At 44.5% G+C, this 19,402-nt stretch overlaps 1 protein-coding gene across 3 annotated transcripts in view; it reads right to left on the bottom strand.

The window, feature by feature from the left end:
• Ilrun (inflammation and lipid regulator with UBA-like and NBR1-like domains) overlaps positions 1–17,459 on the bottom strand; it is a 45,279-nt gene extending 27,820 nt beyond the window's left edge. For 2 of the 3 annotated variants that reach the window (XM_048347928.1, XM_048347929.1), the window contains exons 1-2: positions 17,108–17,458; positions 2,438–2,592 (exon numbers count right to left, since the gene is read on the bottom strand). In XM_048347928.1, the coding sequence (XP_048203885.1) occupies positions 2,438–2,592; positions 17,108–17,265 (313 nt within the window). In that variant the 5' untranslated portion in view covers positions 17,266–17,458. Of the gene's footprint in view, positions 1–2,437; positions 2,593–17,107 lie in introns of all 3 variants that reach the window. The other variant, XM_048347927.1, reaches the window with a different exon arrangement.
• Between the last annotated feature and the right edge of the window lie 1,943 nt (positions 17,460–19,402).

Below are 19,402 nucleotides of genomic sequence, written 5' to 3'. Positions count from 1 at the left end.
AATCTCCAATTAACCCCCAGAAAACCAGAAGTGGCGCAGCAGCTCAAACTGATAGAGCATTAGCCTTGAGCAAAAAAAAGCCCCAAGACTGAAAAAAATTCAGGAATTGAGGTGGTATTTTTTTCTGTCTGAAAACAAAAACTAAACAGGGAGCTGGTGGTCACACTTGTAATCCCAGCTACTTAGGAAAATGAGATCTGGGGATCAAGGTTAAAAGGAAGTCCAAATGAACAAATTTAAGAAAGATAGATGTTTCCAATTAACAGCAAAAAGCCAGAAGTGGAAGAATGGCTCTAGTGCTAAAGCACTAGTTTGGAGGAAAAAAATACAAGTTAAGAGTGAGAGGCCCTGGGTTGTGAACATGGCCTAGTGGCAAGAGTGCTAGCCTCATATACACGAAGCCCTAGGTTCGATTCCTCAGCACCACATATATAGAAAATGGCCAGAAGTGGCGCTGTGGCTCAAGCGGCAGAGTGCTAGCCTTGAGCAAAAAGAAGCCAGGGACAGTGCTCAGACCCTGAGTTCAAGGCCCAGGACTGGCCAAAAAAAAAAAGAGAGAGGCCCCGAGTCCAAGACACACACACACACACACACACACACACACAGAAAATCAGACTTAGACCAAGAATTTCAAGGAAAAAATAAAATATTCGCTTTTCCTGTGTTACTATGTGCCTCCCATATTAACAATGGACCACTGATAATCCAAAAAGAAAAGGAAGCTAATGAAAATGTTATAAAGCCACAGGCATTCGAGTCATCTATAACACTGGGTCTGGTCCATTGCGATTAGGTGTTTGATCAGTGACATCCATAACATTTTTCTAAGAGTATAATCTTTAACTTGCAGAAAAAAAGTAATTGAATCTGATACATTAACACCCCCCTGTCACACCCCCAGGTCCTGGGGCTTAAACTCTGAGGCTAGGCGCTGTCCCTGAGCGTCTCTTGTTCAAAGGGAGCGCTCTACCACTTGAACAACAGCACCCCTTCCAGTTTTTTCTGAGTAGTTTATTGGAGATGAGAGTTTCACTGACTGGCTTCGAACCATCATCCTAAATCTCTGCCTCCTGAGTAGCTAGGATAACAGGAGTGCACAGTGTCTGGCTCATTAATTCCTTTTTTTTTTTTTTTTGGCCAGTCCTGGGCCTTGGACTCAGGGCCTGAGCACTGTCCCTGGCTTCTTCCCGCTCAAGGCTAGCACTCTGCCACTTGAGCCACAGCGCCGCTTCTGGCCGTTTTCCATATATGTGGTGCTGGGGAATCGAACCGAGAGCTTCATGTGTAGGAGGCAAGCGCTCTTGCCACTAGGCTATATCCCCAGCCCTGGCTCATTAATTCTTATACAAAAGGTTAAAGGTGGCTGGGAGTGTGGCTTAGTGGTAGAGTGCTTGCCTAGCATGCATGAAGCCTTGAGTTCAATTCCTCAGTACTACATAAACAGAAAAGATCGGAAGTGGCACTATGGCTCAAATGGTAGAGTGCTAGCCTTGAGCAAAAGCTCAGAGACAGTGCCCATGCCCTGAGTTCAAGCTCCAGGATTGGCAAAAAAAAAAAAAAAAAAAAGCTAATTTAGCCAGTCTTTCCCCTCACTATGAACTGAATTGTAAATAGTTGACAAGGAAACTGAAATCAACCAAATCAGAAATAAAAACAATGGAGGGCTGGGAGTATGGCCTAGTGGCAAGAGTACTTGCCTCCTACACATGAAGCTCTCAGTTCGATTCCCCAGTACCACATATATGGAAAACGGCCAGAGGGGGCGCTGTGGCTCAAGTGGCAGAGCGCTAGCCTTGAGCAAGAAGAGGCCAGGGACAGTGCTCAGGCCCTGAGTCCAAGGCCCAGGACTGGCAAAACAAAAACAAAAAAAACGATGGAGATATTTCACCACATAACCAGCCTAGCTCCTAATACCAAATATCCGACTGTGTTTAGATGCCAGCATGAAAACTAAACACTTCTTCCTACTCTATAGAGTAGGTATATTTTACTGGTTACCTTGCTAGTTTAAGAAAATTCTGGGCTGGGAATATGGTCTAGTGGTAAAGTGCTCGCCTTGTATACATGAAACCCTAGGTTCGATTCCTCAGCACCACATATATAGAAAAAGCCGGAAGTGGCACTGTGGCTCAAGTGGTAGAGTGCTAGCCTTCAGCTCAAAGAAGCCAGGGACAAGTGCTCAGGCCCTGAGTTCAAGCCCCAGGACTGGCAAAAAAAAAAAAAAAAAAAAAAAGAGAGAGAGAGAGAGAGAAAGAAATTTCTATGTATATGAAAAGCTCAGAGCCACAATTATCTCATCCATAAGCTAAAATACTTGTTTCTTAATAACTATTAAGAATAACAACATTTTGGGCCAGTATAAAATTTTACCAAATAAACATGTTATATTCATTTTTTAAAAAACCGAGTGAGGAAGAAATGTCCATTATACTCTTACCAGAATTCTGGATTCGCCATGTTTTTATAAACTGAGTGTCAGGAGGTATTGACTCTCCTTCTCCTATGGTGACATCTTCAACGAAGGACATAGAGGGTACACTGATGTTTGGGCTCTCAAAGTCATAATAGGCGCCAATTGCTGCTTGTAAGTTCCTATAAACAAAGAGAAAAGGGAAAAGACTACAGTCCTTACTACCAAACCAAAGGAAAAGCTTTTTTCATGGAGTTTGTTACCGAACCTAATGCTGACCCGTAAAGTATCAAATCTTCAAAGTTATCAATTCTGGCTGAGGAACAATTGGAAAAAACCCACCAGGACTAACAAGTGTGTATGTCACTTGTTAGGATACCCATCTAGTATTTGGTTTTTGCCAGTCCTGGGGCTTGAACTCAGGGCCTGAGCACTGTCCCTGGCTTCTTTTTGCTCAAGGCTAGCACTCTACCACTTGAGCCACAGCGCCACTTCAGGTCGTTTTCTATATATGTGGTGCTGAGGAATCGAAAAAAGGCTTCGTGTATACAAGGCGAGTGCTTTAACACTAGGCCATATTCCCAGCCCACTAGGGAGTAACCCATCTAGGAAGTAACCAAGTATTATTAGCATCAACATGAAGACATCTGTTATCCACAAGGATGACAGGTTTGGGAGCCAAGAGGGGTGGTGCACACCTGTAATCCTAGTACTCAGGAGGCTGAGATGCAAGGGTGGCTGAGGCAAGACTCAAGAGTTCAAGGCCTGGGCTACATAGTGAGAGAACCTCCCCCCAACTAAAAAGAAAGAAAAAAAAGAGAGTAGAAATGTGGTTCAATGGTACAGAGTGCCAGCCTTGAGGGGAAAATCCAAGCAAAAGTATGAGGCCCTGACTTCAAGCTCCAAACACAAAAAAGAATGGGTAAGGAAATCATGAGACCTCTAACTGTCACTGCGAAACTCATTTAAGTTCCACATAAGGGCATTCTAATTTAATTTCTTGAAAAAAATATATACATGAGTAATATATATATATATATGTATTAGCATACAACTGAAAAAATCTCTCTTCTTCCCTCAATCCACAAAACCTCATGTATAGCCATTTATATTACTTTTTAAAATATCCTTCTAGAAGTTCTTGTACATATACAAGCAAACACAGTACACATTCCTATTTTCTCCTTTAACACAACTGATGTCATATTATACACCAGCGGTGGCTTTATGCCCTTAACACTAGGTCTTGAAAGATATTTCTGTCAATGCAAAATGAATATTCTCATTATTTAGCAGTAATAGTCACTGTATAGATAGATCATTATTTAACCAATTGACTTGAGTGTTTCTAATCTTTGACTTTTCCATAAACAAGTTTAAGCATGTATCATTTTGGATACATGCCATGCACATGTGTCTTTGGGATAAATTCCTGTTAAGTGACAGTGCTCGGTCAAGAGGGTATGTATTTGTGATTTTCACAGATATATCCATATAGCCTTCAACAAAGGATATATATATGCTTCTCCCGACCTGAAAGTGTGCATAGCAGTGTCTATTTTACTTGTTTATCCATAGTGTTGTTTCTTCAATATTCTAGCATTTTGTCAATCTGAGAATATATATTATCTCAGTGAGATCTTAAAATGTTTCTCTTGGGGATGCAGGTATTATTTGCATCAATACATGCTTATACTAGTCCCTGAGTTAAATAAAGAGGAAGGGGTACTCGGTAAGTATAGTAAATATCTTCTTATATGTTTAAGTGCTATTTTTAATTTCACTTTTGGAAGAATTACTTTGTAAATTACTCACACACCCTCTATTGTTTAGAAAATATTACCAAGTACATATACCCAAGTCTTCCTCAATTGATCAGAATCTTATCACTGACTGCTCCACCATTCATCAATGCCAGGGAAAAGGCCACAAAAGCAATGTAAGTAAGCTATGTTCATTTCAGAGATCAAAGAAATTTTCAATAATTACATTTACTGCTTCTCTTCTGTACTACTCAAATCAGTGACATCATCACAATTCCCATAATATATCTCCAATTCCCACAGCAGACAACAATCTAAATTGCATGTTTCCAAACATAAGCTAATGAATCCACAATTATGCACAAACACAGCAAGAAACCAGCTCAGACTGTACACAATTGTTCTGTACAAATACTTTCCTAGGGGGATGAAGAGGCAGGGGTTACCTACTCCTCCAGATGTTTCAGCTACCAAAAAGGAAGGCTATATTTTGAGCAGCTACCTTAGTTGACCTCACGTAAGAACGGCCTGTTACATTAGTTAGTGAGTAAATGCAACAATACCAATCACTTGCCTGTATGTGTGTGCAAGATAAAATTACACAGAGCAGAGGCTGGTCCAGGGGCCACATGGCACCTGTGTGCTCACTATTTGATACTAAGGCTTAAGCTTCAGTCTTCCCAGCACTTTCCTATCTGGTTTATTGTGATCCAAGACTAGGTATGTGCATATATATACACATACATACACATAAAACAAACCTCCCAAGTCTAGCTTCTATGGCCCAGACAGGCTCAAAAGTAGATCTGGAATCAGCCCTTCCCTTAAGGATCAGGTATAAAACGAGGGGAAAAATAATTCTACTCTGCAATTTGTGCTTTTGAAAACATTTTGTAATAGCTGCAAACATAATTTTTCTGCCTCTGGTCTCCAGCAAGTAGCCTGCTAAACTGTTTTCTGTTCACTTGGCTGTGAAATATACTTGTGAGGGAAGAAACTATTTGAACATTCAGGACAACTGCTAATTCTCATCTCCAGCCTGTGCTCTATTTCACCTCTTGGCTCTGTCTCCACGAGAGCCCTGAGACCATTGCAACAGGGACACCTATGGAGAAGTCAAGCGCCCTCGCTTCTAGGCAGGCTCATCTTCTCCTCCAGTCTCCTTTTATTCAAACCAATTCATCCAAAAGCAAAGGAAACAAAACTTGCTTGTTTGTACCTGTATTTTACAGGTAATTTAACCAGAAAAAAAAAAGAAACTATCCTTCCGAATGCAAACAGAAACTGAAAGTAGTGAATCGGAGTTCTGGCAGGAGGCTGGCATGGAGGATGACAAAGCAAATTTGTTTGCCACGCACAAGGCAGAAAGCCGACTTTGGCCAGGGGTGCTCTAAAGCTAGCAGGCAGGTACACAGTTCCTCCAGGCAGGATCACTGAGATTCCTGCCTGCCTCCCTGGGCTGAGCAAGAGCAGGAATAGACCAAACAGCTATAAGTCAGGGACAGAAAAGTAGCCTTAACATGTACTCCAACTGAAAACATGGCTATTATTAGCAAACAACAATTTTTAGTGAAATTAAGCTGGCCAAAGAGACAAGAAAGGTAAACATCATGGGCCCTGCATTCCGGCCACTTTAAAGTCCCAGATTCCTTCCGGGTTTTTGCTCAAAAGCAGTTTCTAATGGGCTGCCAGCATGTGAACAGCACTAGAAGAACAAAGAGAGGCATGAGGCTGGGACCTGCCATGGCTGCTGGCTGCAACAGTGTAAATTCTTAGTGCTTGGGCACTGTATACTTGTGGTGGTTTAAACAGTAAATGTTTTGCAATGTAGATAGTACCACACCAAAAAAAAATTAGTAAGAGTATCAGTTTTGGGAGTCAGTTCCTACTCTGGGCTGTCAGGCTTGGGGCAGATAGGCTAAGTCTCAAAGCAGTTTACTCATTTGCAAAACTGAGTGGATATCACCCCCTCACCAATGTGTGGACATGTTCTTAATGCGCAGTTATTCATTCAACCAATATTTAATCAACACTCACTCATGTGTTAATCACTTGGTCTGGGACTAGGGATAAAAGGCACAACTTGCTTACAACAGCCTATCAGCCCAAGGCAGCTAGCTCTTCCTCAAGGCGGAAAAATGGGCTTGGTGCATAACAGTTTCCAATTGTACTAATCAAGGTTTACCTGACCTGAGAGAAGGACTTGGTTGGTTTTCTACCTTTTGGCTAGCCATAGAAAACTGTGTTAACTACAGTTCTTAAGACGACAATCCAATCCATTCTGGTGATATGACACACAACACAAAAATTTAACTTAACTGAGCAAAGATGTCCTTTCTCTCCAAAGCCAGAGATCTGAAACTTCTGCAGGTCAGATTACATTCAGAATTGCTGTATTTTGGCAGCTAAATTCTCTAAGTGTGTAACCCTAACAAATACAAGGTGGTAGTTAGCCCATTTCAAATAACTTACAGCAGATGTTCCCCAAATTACCATCTACTCTCATTATAAAGTGACGAAAAAGGGCTGGGATGTAGCTCAGTGGCAAAGCGCTTGCCTAGCAAGTGCAACGTCCTGAGTTCGATACCTAGTACTAAAAAAAAAATAATAAAGTGACGAAAAATTAGGAAGAAGGGAAAGATAAGGAGTGAAGTTTTAAAAAAAGTTTTAAATTTTCTTCCTAAGCCACCTGCCAGTCAGTCACTGATTCCTATAACCCTAGCTTACTCAGGAGGCCAAGATCTAGACGCCTGAGATTCAAAGCCAGACCAGGTAGAAAAGTCCACAAAAATTCTATTTCTAAAGGAACCAGTAAAAATCAGGGTTGAATGTGTGGATCAAGTGGTAGAGCCACAGCCAACTGGGCAAGCAAGTGGAACATGAGGCCCTGAGTTCCAATCCCCTTACCACCAAAAATTTATTTTTAAAGTTTGTTCCAACCAAATATATGTTACATGTCACAACACACTCTGTGTGTGTATGTGTGGGTGCGTGTGTGTGTGAGAGAGAAAGAGAAGAATTAGGCCAGTGAACAGATATTTGTAATAGCAAAAAACAAAACAAAAATTTCTCAAATATGTAATTACAGAAAACTAAAATGAGGTCTGGGAATGTGGCTTAGTGGTAGAGTGCTTGTCTAGCATGCATGAAGCCCTGGGTTCGATTCCTCAGTACACATAAACAGAAAAAAGCTGGAAGTGGTGCTATGGCTAAAGTGGTAGAGCGCTACCCTTGAGCACAAAGAGGCTCAGGGACCAGGCCCAGGCCCTGAGTTCAAACTCCAGGACAAAAAAAAAAATCTCATCTCCCTTCATGTGAGTTTAAGTTACTAACTTCTCTGAGCCTGTTTTCCTTTCCTTTTTCATTATTCCTCCTCCTTCCTTCCTTTCCTTTCTGCCACTGCTAGGACTTAAAACTTAGGGGTTTTTTTGCTCAAGGCTGGCACTCTACAATAGAAATTCCACGTGTTTTTTTTTGCTGCTGGCTAATTGGAGATAGTCTCACAGACTTTCCAGCCCTGGCTGGCTTTGAATTGAGATCCCTAGATCTCAGCCTCTTGAGTAGCTAGGATTACAGGTGTAAGCCACTTGTGCCCAACTCTATTTTCCTTTTCTAAAAAATGAAGGAACATGGACTGGGAATATGGCCTAGTGGCAAGAGCACTTGCTTCACATACAAGAAACCCTGGGTTTGATTCCCCAGCACCACATATATAGGAAACGGCCAGAAGTGGCGCTGTGGCTCAAGTGGCAGAGAGCTAGCCTTGAGCAAAAAGAAGCCAGAGACAGTGCTCAGGCCCTGAGTCCAAGGCCCAAGACTGGCAAAAAAAAAAAAAAAAAAGAAGGAACAGTATTACATAAAATTATTGTGACTATTAAAGTACATGTTAAACACGTATTACAATATTACCTGAAATATAACAAATATTCCATTTTTATAAAGCAAGCCCAGATACATAAACACAAAAATGATACTGTAGTAAGCCTGGCGTTGGTGGCTCATGCCTGTAATCCTACTCAGGAGGCTGAGATCTGAGGATCAAAATTCAAAGTCAAGGGCTGGGGATATAGCCTAGTGGCAAGAGTGCCTGCCTCGGATACACGAGGCCCTAGGTTCGATTCCCCAGCACCACATATACAGAAAATGGCCAGAAGCGGCGCTGTGGCTCAAGTGGCGGAGTGCTAGCCTTGAGCGGGAAGAAGCCAGGGACAGTGCTCAGGCCCGGAGTCCAAGGCCCAGGACTGGCCAAAAAAAAAAAAAAAAATTCAAAGTCAACAGGGACAGGAAAGTCTGTGAGACTTCAATCTCTCATTAACCCCCAGAAAACTGGAAGTGGTGCTGTGGCTCAAGTGGTAGAGTGCTAGCCTTAAGCTGAAGAGCTCAGTGTTAGCGCCCAGGCCGAGTTCAAGTCTCATGACCAACAAAAATAAATAAATAAATTGTATTATATTAGAAGAATATAGAAACAAATGACTTTGTTGTTTGCAGTACTGGATAATGAACTCACTCACTTGCTAGGCAAATGCTCCACAACTTGAGCTACTGCTCTAGCCCAAGGCTTGTTTACTTTTTGTGCACCTGCAATCCTAACTATGTGGGGGACAGAGGTAGGAGGATTGTTATTTGAGGCTAGATTTAGGCAAAAGCAAGACCTCCCATCTAAGCAGTAAAACTAAAGCACAAGGACTAGGAAGGAGCATGTTCAAGTGTTAGAGCACTTGCCTAGCAAGGCAGTAAGTTCCAACACAAAACCACAAAAAAATGAATTATTTAAAAATTTTGAAAATAAGATGGCAGTTTTCTGTCACAGTTCTATAGAAACCCAGGGATCCTCTAACCAGGGGTTTCCATTCTTCAGACAAGTTATCAAAGTATTTGGAGGGTGGGGGATGAAAGAACAAAATTCACTTTAGAAAACGAATGACCAGAAAAGCATTTGTTTCTTTCATTCACCATGCTGGACATGGTAGCTCCTTCCTATAATCCCAGCTACTCAGGAAGTAGAAATGGGAAGGATTGTCAAGGCCAGACCAGGAAAAAAAGTCAGCAGGACCTCATTGCAACAAACCAAGCCAAACATGATAGGTTCTTTTTTTTTTTTTTTTTTTTGGCCAGTCCTGGGCCTTGGACTCAGGGCCTGAGCACTGTCCCTGGCTTCTTTTTGTTCAAGGCTAGCTCTCTGCCACTTGAGCCACAGCGCCACTCCTGGCTGTTTACATGTGGTGCTGGGGAATTGAACCCAGGGCTTCATGTATATAAGACAAGCACTCTTGCCACTAGGCCATATCCCCAGCCACACATGATAGGTTCTTACCTGTGATCCCAGCCTCATGGAAAGCATAGTGAAGAGCATCACAGCTCAATATCCACCCCAGGCAAAAAGCAAGACTATCTGAAAAATCACCTAAAAGCAAAAAGGTCTGGAGGTGTGTTTCAAGTGGTAGAATGCTGGCCTAGCAAGTGCAAGGTCCTGAGTTCAAAACCCCACTATTGCAAAAATAAAAAAGCACAATGTATATTATTCAATCATTAGTAGCTAGATGCTCCATAAATAGGTTGTGAATCACTGACTTAAGCACAGTAATTCAAGTGCAAACCTGTAGGCTCACACACACTGTAGAAAGTGTAACAAGGTTAGCATACATCTATAATATTAGCACTTGGGAGGCTAAGAAAGATGAATTCAAGTTCAAAGCCAGCCTGTGCTACGTAAAATAAACTCTCATTGTCCTACACTATTTGAACAGATATTTACTGATCGCCTCTACTAAGATGCTTAGAGACAAAGGCATTTTCTTCTGAAGAGTAAGTTACATAAAGGTAACAGTGAAGTTCAGAGAATAAGTACTATTAAGGAACAGTAATTAGTATGACAATTCCAGAAAAATAGTAGGACTTTATAGGGCAGGAAGAAAAGAAAGAAGACCATTCTATACAGAAGGAAAATGTTTACTACTGAGAATGCAAAGGTTTTAGTGGGAAATAGGCAGCAGTCTAGTATGAAGCGACTGGTAGAAGCAGTGTCCAAATCTCACCAATGATCTCATCCACATTCTAGTCACAGCAATCTTCTAGATGGTCCAAGCCCACCTTGTTCCTTCCTGATCTCATTCAGGAAATATCGTCTAATTACAATATGAAGCTTCTCCTTCTATTCTAATCCCAACAACTTTGAAACTTAACTTCCAAGAAAGCAACTTGCACACACAAGGCACAGAAATCTTTGTGAATCCCAGGTTCTATGTAATTCAGTCTATTCCTACCTGTTCTGAAGTTTTATTCAGTTAATTCACCAATATATACATGGTTCATTATCCTATAACTTTCCTCTGATAGTTTTTAGGTATATGTGCTTCCTCTTAAATAGTAAATTAGAATAGTAGTTGCCTGCTATGTGACTTTTATGTTACTCTATCTGCTAAGGATCTATCGCCCCCCCCTCCCAAAAAAAATCTAGTTAAATATTGCATGCCTATTAAATTTTTGCTTCCATGTGTAAGTCAGTGGGAGGAGGTAAAGAAACCTTATCTGTCTGCCCTGGTTATAATGGTCATCAGTTCTGACTTGACCTATGATTGGAAACACAAATCCTTCAGTAATGGCACAATAAAGGAGACTTTCTGCAAGACAGGAATATAAACCCAGTACGGTGGATCAAGCCAGTAATCCTAGCTACTCAAGAGACTGAGCTCTGAGGATCACAGTTCAAAGCGGGCCCGGTTCAAAGCCAGTCCAGGCAGGAAATTCCATGAGACTCTTGTCTCCAATTAACCTCCAGAAAACTAGAAGTATTGCTGTAGCTCAAAGTGGTAGAGCACTAGCCTTGAGCTGAAGAGCTCAGGGACAGTGCCCAGGCTGAACTCTGGAGTTCAAACCCCACACCACCACCAACAAAAAAAAGCAATACACTTTTTACCATGTTCTTCTGAAACACTATAAAGTGATACTCAGGAAGATTGTGACTGAAAGTCTAGACCATATAGAGAGAGACCCTATTCCAGAAAGGAAAAAAAAGAAGCCAGGGACCAGTAACTCATATCTACTGTCTATAATCTTAGCCACTCAGGAGACTGCTACCTGGAGGATCATGGCCTGAAGCTTGCTTGGGCAGAAAAGTCCTCAAGACTCTCGCCAGGAGCTAAGAACCTGGCTTAGTGGTTGAGTGCTTGCCTACCATGCATGAGCGTCTGGGTTCCCTTCCTCAGTACCATATCATCAGAAAAGGCTGGAAGTGGCACTGTGCCTCAAGTGGTAGAGTGCTAGCCTGGAGCAAAAGAAGCTCAGGAACAGTGCCATGCCCTGTGTTCAAGCCCCAGGACTGGGGGGTGAAAAAGACTCTCTCCCCAAAATAATCAGCAAAAAGCAGAGCTAGAGGTGCAGCACAAATGGTAGCACACCAGCCAACTAAATCCTAGTGCCACCAAAAACAAAACCTATAATGAATCCAGCTGCTCTATTTATACATTATATTAGTCCCAAACTATACATGCCACTTACATGCCACTTGTGGGGTTTTTTTTTGCTAGTCTTGGAGCTTGAACTCAGGGCCTGGGCACTGTCCCTGAGCTTCTTTTGCTTAAGGCTAGAACTCTACCTCTTGAGCCAGAACACCACTTTTGGCTTTTTCCGTGTATGTGGTACTAAAGAATCGAACCCAGGGTTTCATGCATGCTAGGCAAACACTCTACCACTAAGCTACATTCCCAGCCCTCAACTTTCTTAAAAATGCAGAAAAAGGGGCTGGGAATATGGCCGAGTGGTAAAGTACTCACCTCGTATACGTGAAGCCCTGGGTTTGATTCCTCAGCTTTGAGCAAAAGAGCTCAGGGACAGTGCCCAGCCCCAGAGTTCAAGCCCTGAAACTAACACCCTCTCCCCTAAAAAATGCAAAAGAGCATAATGACTGAGGCTCAAACTTGTAATTCCTGGTTACTCAGGAGATCTGAGGATCCAAGTTTGAAGCCAGCCTGGCCAGACAAACCCAAGAGACTTTTAACATCAGAAGTGGAGTTGTAACTTAAGTGGTGATGTCAGTTTTGGCCAAAAAGGCTAAGCAAGAGCTCAAGGCCCTGAGTTCAAGTACCAGCATAAACAACACACAATTCAGATAAGAAGTATAACTAATTTTTACCCTAGATTTTTATTTCATTACTTTACGGTTATGTTTATTTTATCTGGTAGAGTGATAATGCTGAGATCAATAGGACATTATTTTACAAAGTATGTTTTCCTAAGTGGGCCCTGGTGGCTCATGCCTGTAATCCTAGCTACTCAGAAGGTCTGAGAACCATGGTTCAAAGCCAGTCTGGGCAGGAAAGTACAAGAGACTTATCTCCAATTAACCACCAAATACCAGAAGTGGTGCTGTGGCTCAAAGTGGTGGAGTGGTAGCCTTGAACAAAAGAGCTCAGGAAGAATGTCCAGGTTCTGAATTCAAGCCCCATGAACGAAGGGGGGGAAAAAAGGTTGAAATCTAAAAATTGCAGTTCAAAGCCAGCCTGGAAAGTCTGTAAGACTCTTAAATTAACCACCAAAAAAGACAGACATGCAGCTGTGGTTCAAATGGTAGAGTGCCAGCCTTGAGCTTTAAAGCTCAAGGACAGCACCCAAAGTTCAAACCCTAACACTGGTAGAAAACATCAACAACAATTGCTTCTAAATTAAGCAAATATAAGTAGCTACAAAATTTGCTCTAGGGGCTGGGAATATGGCCTAGTGGCAAGAGTGCTTGCCTCGTATACCTGAAGCCCTGGATTCGATTCCCCAGCACCACATATATGGAAAACAGCCAGAAGGGGTGCTGTGGCTCAGGTGGCAGAGTGCTAGCCTTGAGTGAGAAGAAGCCAGGGACAGTGCTCAGGCCCTGAGTCCAAGGCCCAGGACTGGCAAAAAAAAAAAAAAAAAAAAAAAAAAAATTGCTCTACATTAATAAGACATGAAGATGTACACCTGCAATCCCAGCATTTAGTAGGCTGAAAACCGAGAATCTCAAGTTAGAAACCAGCCTGGGCAAACCCTATGGAGATGGGAGATGGGGGTGGGGGGAGGGGAGGGGAAGGGGATATTATTTAAAAAGATAGATACCTGGCTGGGAATATGGCCTAGTGGTAAAATGCTTGCCTCCTATACATGAGGTCCCGAGTTCGAATCCTTAGCACCACACATATAGAATAAAGCCAGAAGTGGCGCTGTTGCTCAAGTGGTTAGAGTGCTACCCTTGAGCAAAAAGAAGCCAGAGACAGTGCTCCGGCCTTGAGTTCAAGCCCCAGGACTGGCCAGAAATAAATAAGTAAATAAGTACGTAAATAAAAGACACTGACAGGCACTGGTGGCTCCCACCTGTAATCCTAGCTACTCAGGAGGCTGAGATCCGAGGACTGAGCTTCAAAGCCAGCCTGGGCACATAAAAGTCCTTGAGACTTTCTGTCAGTCCTGGGGCTTGAACTCAGGGCCAGGGCACTGTCCCTGAGCCCCTCAGCTCAAGGCTAGCACTCTACCACTTGAGCCACAGCACCACTTCTGGCTTTTTCTGTTTATGTGGTACTGAGGAATCAAACCCAGGGCTTTGTGCATGCTAGGCAAGCACTCCTATCATTCTCAGCCCCTTGTGAGATTCTTATCTCCAATAAAACATCAGAAAGCCTGAAGTGGGGCTGTGGCTTAAGTGATAAAGTGCTAGCCTTCAGCTTGAAGAGCTCAGGGATAGTGCATGGGCCCAGAGTTCAAGCCCTCCGATCGACAACCCTCCTCCCTCCCCCCAAAAAAAAAACAAAACACTGACTTCAACTGCTTTAAAGCAGATCACAAACACTTGCCTAACATGCACATGGCCAAGGAGTCAATGCTCAGCAACAAACACACACCAAACACACACACACAAAGTCCTAGCTCTTGGGAGTTTATCTCAGGGATAGAGCACTAGTCTACCATGTTCCAGGTCCTAAGTTTGATACCCACAACTAAAAAAAACAACACACATTTAAAAAAATGGTTCACTTTTTTTTTCTTTATGTTTATATTTTGCCAGTGCTGAGGCTTGGACTCAGGGCCTGAGCACTGTCCCTGGCTTCCTTTTTGCTCAAAGCTAGCACTCCACCACTGGAGCCACAGCGCCACTTCTGGCTTTTCTGTTTACATGGTGCTGAGGAATTGAACCAGGGCTTCATGCATGCAAGGCAAGCCCTCTACCGCTAAGCCATATTCCCAGACCCCATTCTTTGTTTTTAATCATCTGTTTGTGTGGCAATACTGGGGCTTGAACTCAGGACCTAGACATTATTCCTGCACTTTCTGGCTCAAGGCTAGTGCTGTACCACTTGAACCACAGTTCCACTTCTGGCTTTTTTGGTATTTAATTGGAGTTTAGATTCTTACCCTTTCCTGCCCCGGCTGGCTTCGAACCCGGATCCTCAGATCCTCCTGAGTAGCTAGAATTATAAGCAAGAGCCACAGGTGCTGGCTGTTCTTGTTTTATATAGAAGAAACATGAGATCAGTATACAGGCTATTCCACGTCTTTTAATTTACAAATTCAAATACTCATAACCAGATATTTTTTAAGTTATTTTTTCTTATCCACACTATGACTCACCTATTTCTTCCTTACCATGTGAAAACAATTCTAGATGCTAAACACAACTCAAGCATATAAAATTCATTACACTGCTTTTGTAGTCATAATAATTATACTAATAAACACTGACTAAAAATTCAAAAAACTTATTAGAACAGAAGAGGGTAGGAAGAAAAATTATCCTTCCCTACCACATGGGCAGTACCAACATGCCAAGTTTCTTAAAGTGAAATGGTGTAAAGGGGAGAGAAAAGCACTGGCGGTGAGAACTGGGTAGGCAAAGACCAACTCTCCTCAAGATAAAACTACACCAGAGTAATAACTCTTCTTTTTGGCCAGTCCTGGGGCTTGAACTCAGGACCTGAGCACTGTCCCTGAGCCTCTTTGTGCTCAAGGCTTAGTACTCTACCACTTGAGACACAGCGCTAAGAAGTAGCGCTTTTCCTGTATACGTGATACAAAGGAATCGAACCCAGGGCTTCATGCATGCTAAGCAAACACTCTACTGCTAAGCCACTTTTCCAGCCAGAGAGCAATAAATCCTCTGAGTGTGTTTTGTTGGTCAGAAAACTAAAGTTACATTCCTTGTTTGAGATCATCTGGACATAATAAGCACAAGCCACGGGCTAGAAGTGTAGCACAGTGGTACAGCACTTGCCTAGCATGCAAGAAGCCCACAGTGGCAATATGGCAAAACGAAGACATAAGCAAAGCTCACATACATTTCTAAAGATATCCTGCATGCAAAGCTTCAGAGTGTTTTTCAACACCTAAATATTCTGTCCCACTCCAGCTTAAAGATAAAATACTAGTGGTAGAGTGCTTGTCTTGCATGCATTAAGCCCTGGGTTAGATTCCTCAGCACCACATAAACAAAAAGGCTGAAGTGGCACTGTGACTCAAGTGGTAGAGTGCTAGCCTTAAGCAAAAAGGAAGCCAAGGACAGTGCTCAGGCCCTCTGTCCAAGCCCCAAACTGGCAAAAAAAAAAAAAAAAAGATAAAATACTAAAATCCAAAGATGCTACGCCAAAAAAGGGAAGAAAAAAAAAACACGCCATTTTTCTAGTTCTACCATACCTACAAGGCTCCAAGGGCTAGGTGAGGCATGGGATAAAAAGTAGGAAAAGCTTGGCACTGCTTTACAGAATTTAGTGGATATGAAAATAAAGGGGCATTCGATTGTGCAAGAGATACCAAGAGAAACAAGATTCCACATGTCAGGGGACTAAATGCCCACACAGACCAAAGGGCACTCATCCCCCATTGCTTTCTGTCCAAAGAAAGATTAGTTGCTTCACCTGAAAGCTTTTCAAAGGAAATCTAATGGTCTCTGCTCTCCTCACCCTAAGTGAACTCAACAGCCCCTACAGAACACAGAGAAGACTTGCTTATCAAAAATAGCAAATACTGCTTCACAAGCCAAGAAACAATCGTTTATGGGTGGTAATCTTCTACCCCGATTCAATCTTCTACAACCGAACTTCAAGCCAAAAATATTTGGTTCCTAGCCTGAGTCAAGTTCTCCATTTTCCCAAAGGTTTATCAACTTTTATTTTCTTTTAATATAACCCCCTCTCTTCACTCATACTCTGGAGGCAAGTTCCCTAGTCGAACTCCTCTGCCAAGGCTCCAGTCTGTTCACAAAGTTCCCTCCCCAATGATCATCCCCTTTCCCCCACTTTTCAAAGATATTTTTCTCCAGGCCTCATCCCAGAGAAATAGGTCCCACCTCTCCCAGGCACAACTCTAACACGACCTATCTCCTCCACTAAAATCACCATGTCTCTACCCTACCTTTGGGTGGACATACACACACCACACCACACCGGCGCGCGCGTTCGTCTCAGCTCCAACTCCCTAATCTCTCCCGAGCCCCAGGTTCATCCAAAGCACCTAACAAACACCCCCCCCCCAATAGTTTCCTCCCAACCTTGTCATCCTCAGCCCCCGATTCCAAATCCCATACCTTTCCCCCCACACATACACCTTAAATCCACATTTCCCGACCTTTCTACTCTTCAGAAACACCACACGCTTTTCCTCGCAGTCTACCCCACTATGCCTCCTCTCCCCACTGCCCACGTTGCTGGGGCGCTATCTTCCGCAGAACCCCATCTCCTTCCTGCCTCCACGGCCCCCTAACTCTCTCCGAGTTCCGCTCACCCTCCGAATTTCTCCCCTCGCCCCCGGGGCTCCATCCCAACCAGGAGAGCCACCTTGCTTCCCGCCCGGCCCGGCCCGGCCTGGCGCCCGGCTCGGGTGTCCCTGCCCTCTCCTGCCCTCCCCGCGGGGCCGGGACCGGGGCCGGGACCGGGGCCGGGACCGAGGCCGCCGCCGGCGCTGGCACAGCAGGCCGGCTCACCAGTTGGTCATGTCCAGGAAGAAGGCGCAGCCGGCCGGGTTGAGCTGGAAGCCGAGCAGCCGCTGGAACTCGGAGATGAGCACGTCCTTGTCGGTGGTGCCCAGGCAGCTGAACTTCTGCATCAGCTCCGGGTCCAGGTCCACGTCCATGCCCTCCATGGCGGGGGCCGGACGGACGCTCACCTCCCCGCCTCCTCACCAGCAAGCTGCCGCCGCGCCGCCGGGCCCGGGGACCGGGAGGGGGCCCGCTGCTAGCCGGCGCCGCGACCCCGCTCCTCCGAGGGAAGCCCCGGGCCTCTCACCGCCTCATAGGGGTAAACTCACTCAGCCACTCTCTCACTCTCGCTCCCCCCCCTCCCACCCCCCCCAGCGCCGCCGCCTCCGCCGCCGCCGCCGCCTCTAGCTTCTCCGCCACCACCGCCTCCCCCCGCGCCGCGCCCAGTGCGCACGCGTCGTCGGCCCAGACCCCGCCCCTTCCTCTCCTGAAGGCCCGCCCTCAGTGACGTCATAACCCCGTGACGTCTCCCGCGTGACCTCACCGCGGTGGAGCGAGGGGGCGGGAAGTGGGTAGGAGGAAGGTGTTGGCTGGGCGGTGGGGCGGCGGGGGGAGGGGGCGGCCCTGGGAAAAGATCTCCCGCCCCGCCCCCCACGGTCTAGGGGAGGAGTAAAAGACGGGGTGGGGGGGTCTGGGGTGTAGGGCGGTGGCCCCCGCCACCGCCGTGCAGGTGAGGAGGCGGAAGGCCAGGCTGGGGCCGAGACGGAGGACAAGGTCAAACGTGCCTGGTGCGCGCGCTCCGGAAGCAGCTCGCCCCGCCCGAGGGCTGAGACTCACCCTGGAAGGACTTCGTGGGGAGATCTGCTGTCCCGGAGGAAAGCCGTCGTGAACCTGCAGCCCCTGGTCACCCTTCCTGACCATCTGTGAAGCGTCTCTCCAGATAGTAAAAGGGATCACAATACAAACACCAGATGAACACCACCTACTCCCTACTCTGGACCAGACCTCTCGACAGACACATTAGGTTAAGTCACCAGAATTTAACCAACCTTGTTCTATCCTTAACACCTAAGGCAAAGTGTAACTGTATATTATGTATACCCTTAACCCACTTGACCCTGGTCAGGGTCCCATGTCTGCGTGGAATAAGGAACATAGACTGCCTCTTCTACAATCTAAAGGTGTTTTCTAAACATCACTTGTTTGAAAGGTGGTAAGAAATGTTCTCTGGCCTTTGAGTAACAGGGAAGTGGAGTCCAGAGAGATTATATATCTTGTGCACAAATAGAGTGTACAAAACCCAGCTTTGTGATTCTTCTTTTTTTTTTTTTTTTTTTTTTTTTTGGCCAGTCCTGGGCCTTGGACTCAGGGCCTGAGCACTGTCCCTGGCTTCTTCCCGCTCAAGGCTAGCACTCTGCCACTAGAGCCACAGCGCCGCTTCTGGCCATTTTCTGTATATGTGGTGCTGGGGAATCGAACCTAGGGCCTCGTGTATCCGAGGCAGGCACTCTTGCCACTAGGCTATATCCCCAGCCCCAGCTTTGTGATTCTTTAATGAAATATTTTCCATAATAATTTCAACTGGCCCAGAGTCTGGCTCATGCCTTTAATCCTAGCTAGTTTGAATCATTGCCACAACCAGACTTTTGTGTGGTCACAATGTTGGAATATTTCACATTTAGAGAAATTTTGTATCTTTTCACAAGTGAGCAACATATATCTCAATTGTATGGGTGATGGAATGGAAACACTGTTGTTGGTTTGCTAGTCCTGGGGCCTGAACTCAGGGCTAGAGCACTGTCCTAGGTCTAGGGCACTTTTGCTCAAGGCTAGCACTCTGCCACTTGAGCCACAGTGCAGATTCTGGCTTTTTCTGTGTATTTGGTGCTGAGGAGTTGAACCCAGGGGCTTCATGCATGCTAGGCAAGCACCCTGCTACTAAGCCACAATCCCAACCTTGCAGATTTCTTTTTTAAATCTCAGTGTTAAGGGCTGAGAATGTATCTTAAGTGGTAGAACACCTGCCTACTATGTGGACAGTACTGACTTCAACCCTCAAAGGCACAAAAGAAAAAATTTCAATATTAAAACTAAAAATAGAGCCAGGCATGGCCTTGAACATATCTAATCCCAGCACTCAAGAAACTGAGATAAGACCATATAGGGTTCAACATCAGCCTGTGCTACATATTAATTTTAAGACTATGCTGCACTATATAGTGAGACAAAAGATAATCATAAAACTAATATTACATTTCCAGTATCTAAGGAAGATACACAAATGAATGCCAGGTGCTGGTA

This window comes from Perognathus longimembris, chromosome 6, assembly GCF_023159225.1.
Source record: "Perognathus longimembris pacificus isolate PPM17 chromosome 6, ASM2315922v1, whole genome shotgun sequence".
NCBI classification, from domain to species: domain Eukaryota; kingdom Metazoa; phylum Chordata; class Mammalia; order Rodentia; family Heteromyidae; genus Perognathus; species Perognathus longimembris.
The sequence above is the reverse complement of the archived record's forward strand: the minus strand, read 5'-3'. Positions and strand labels throughout refer to the sequence as shown.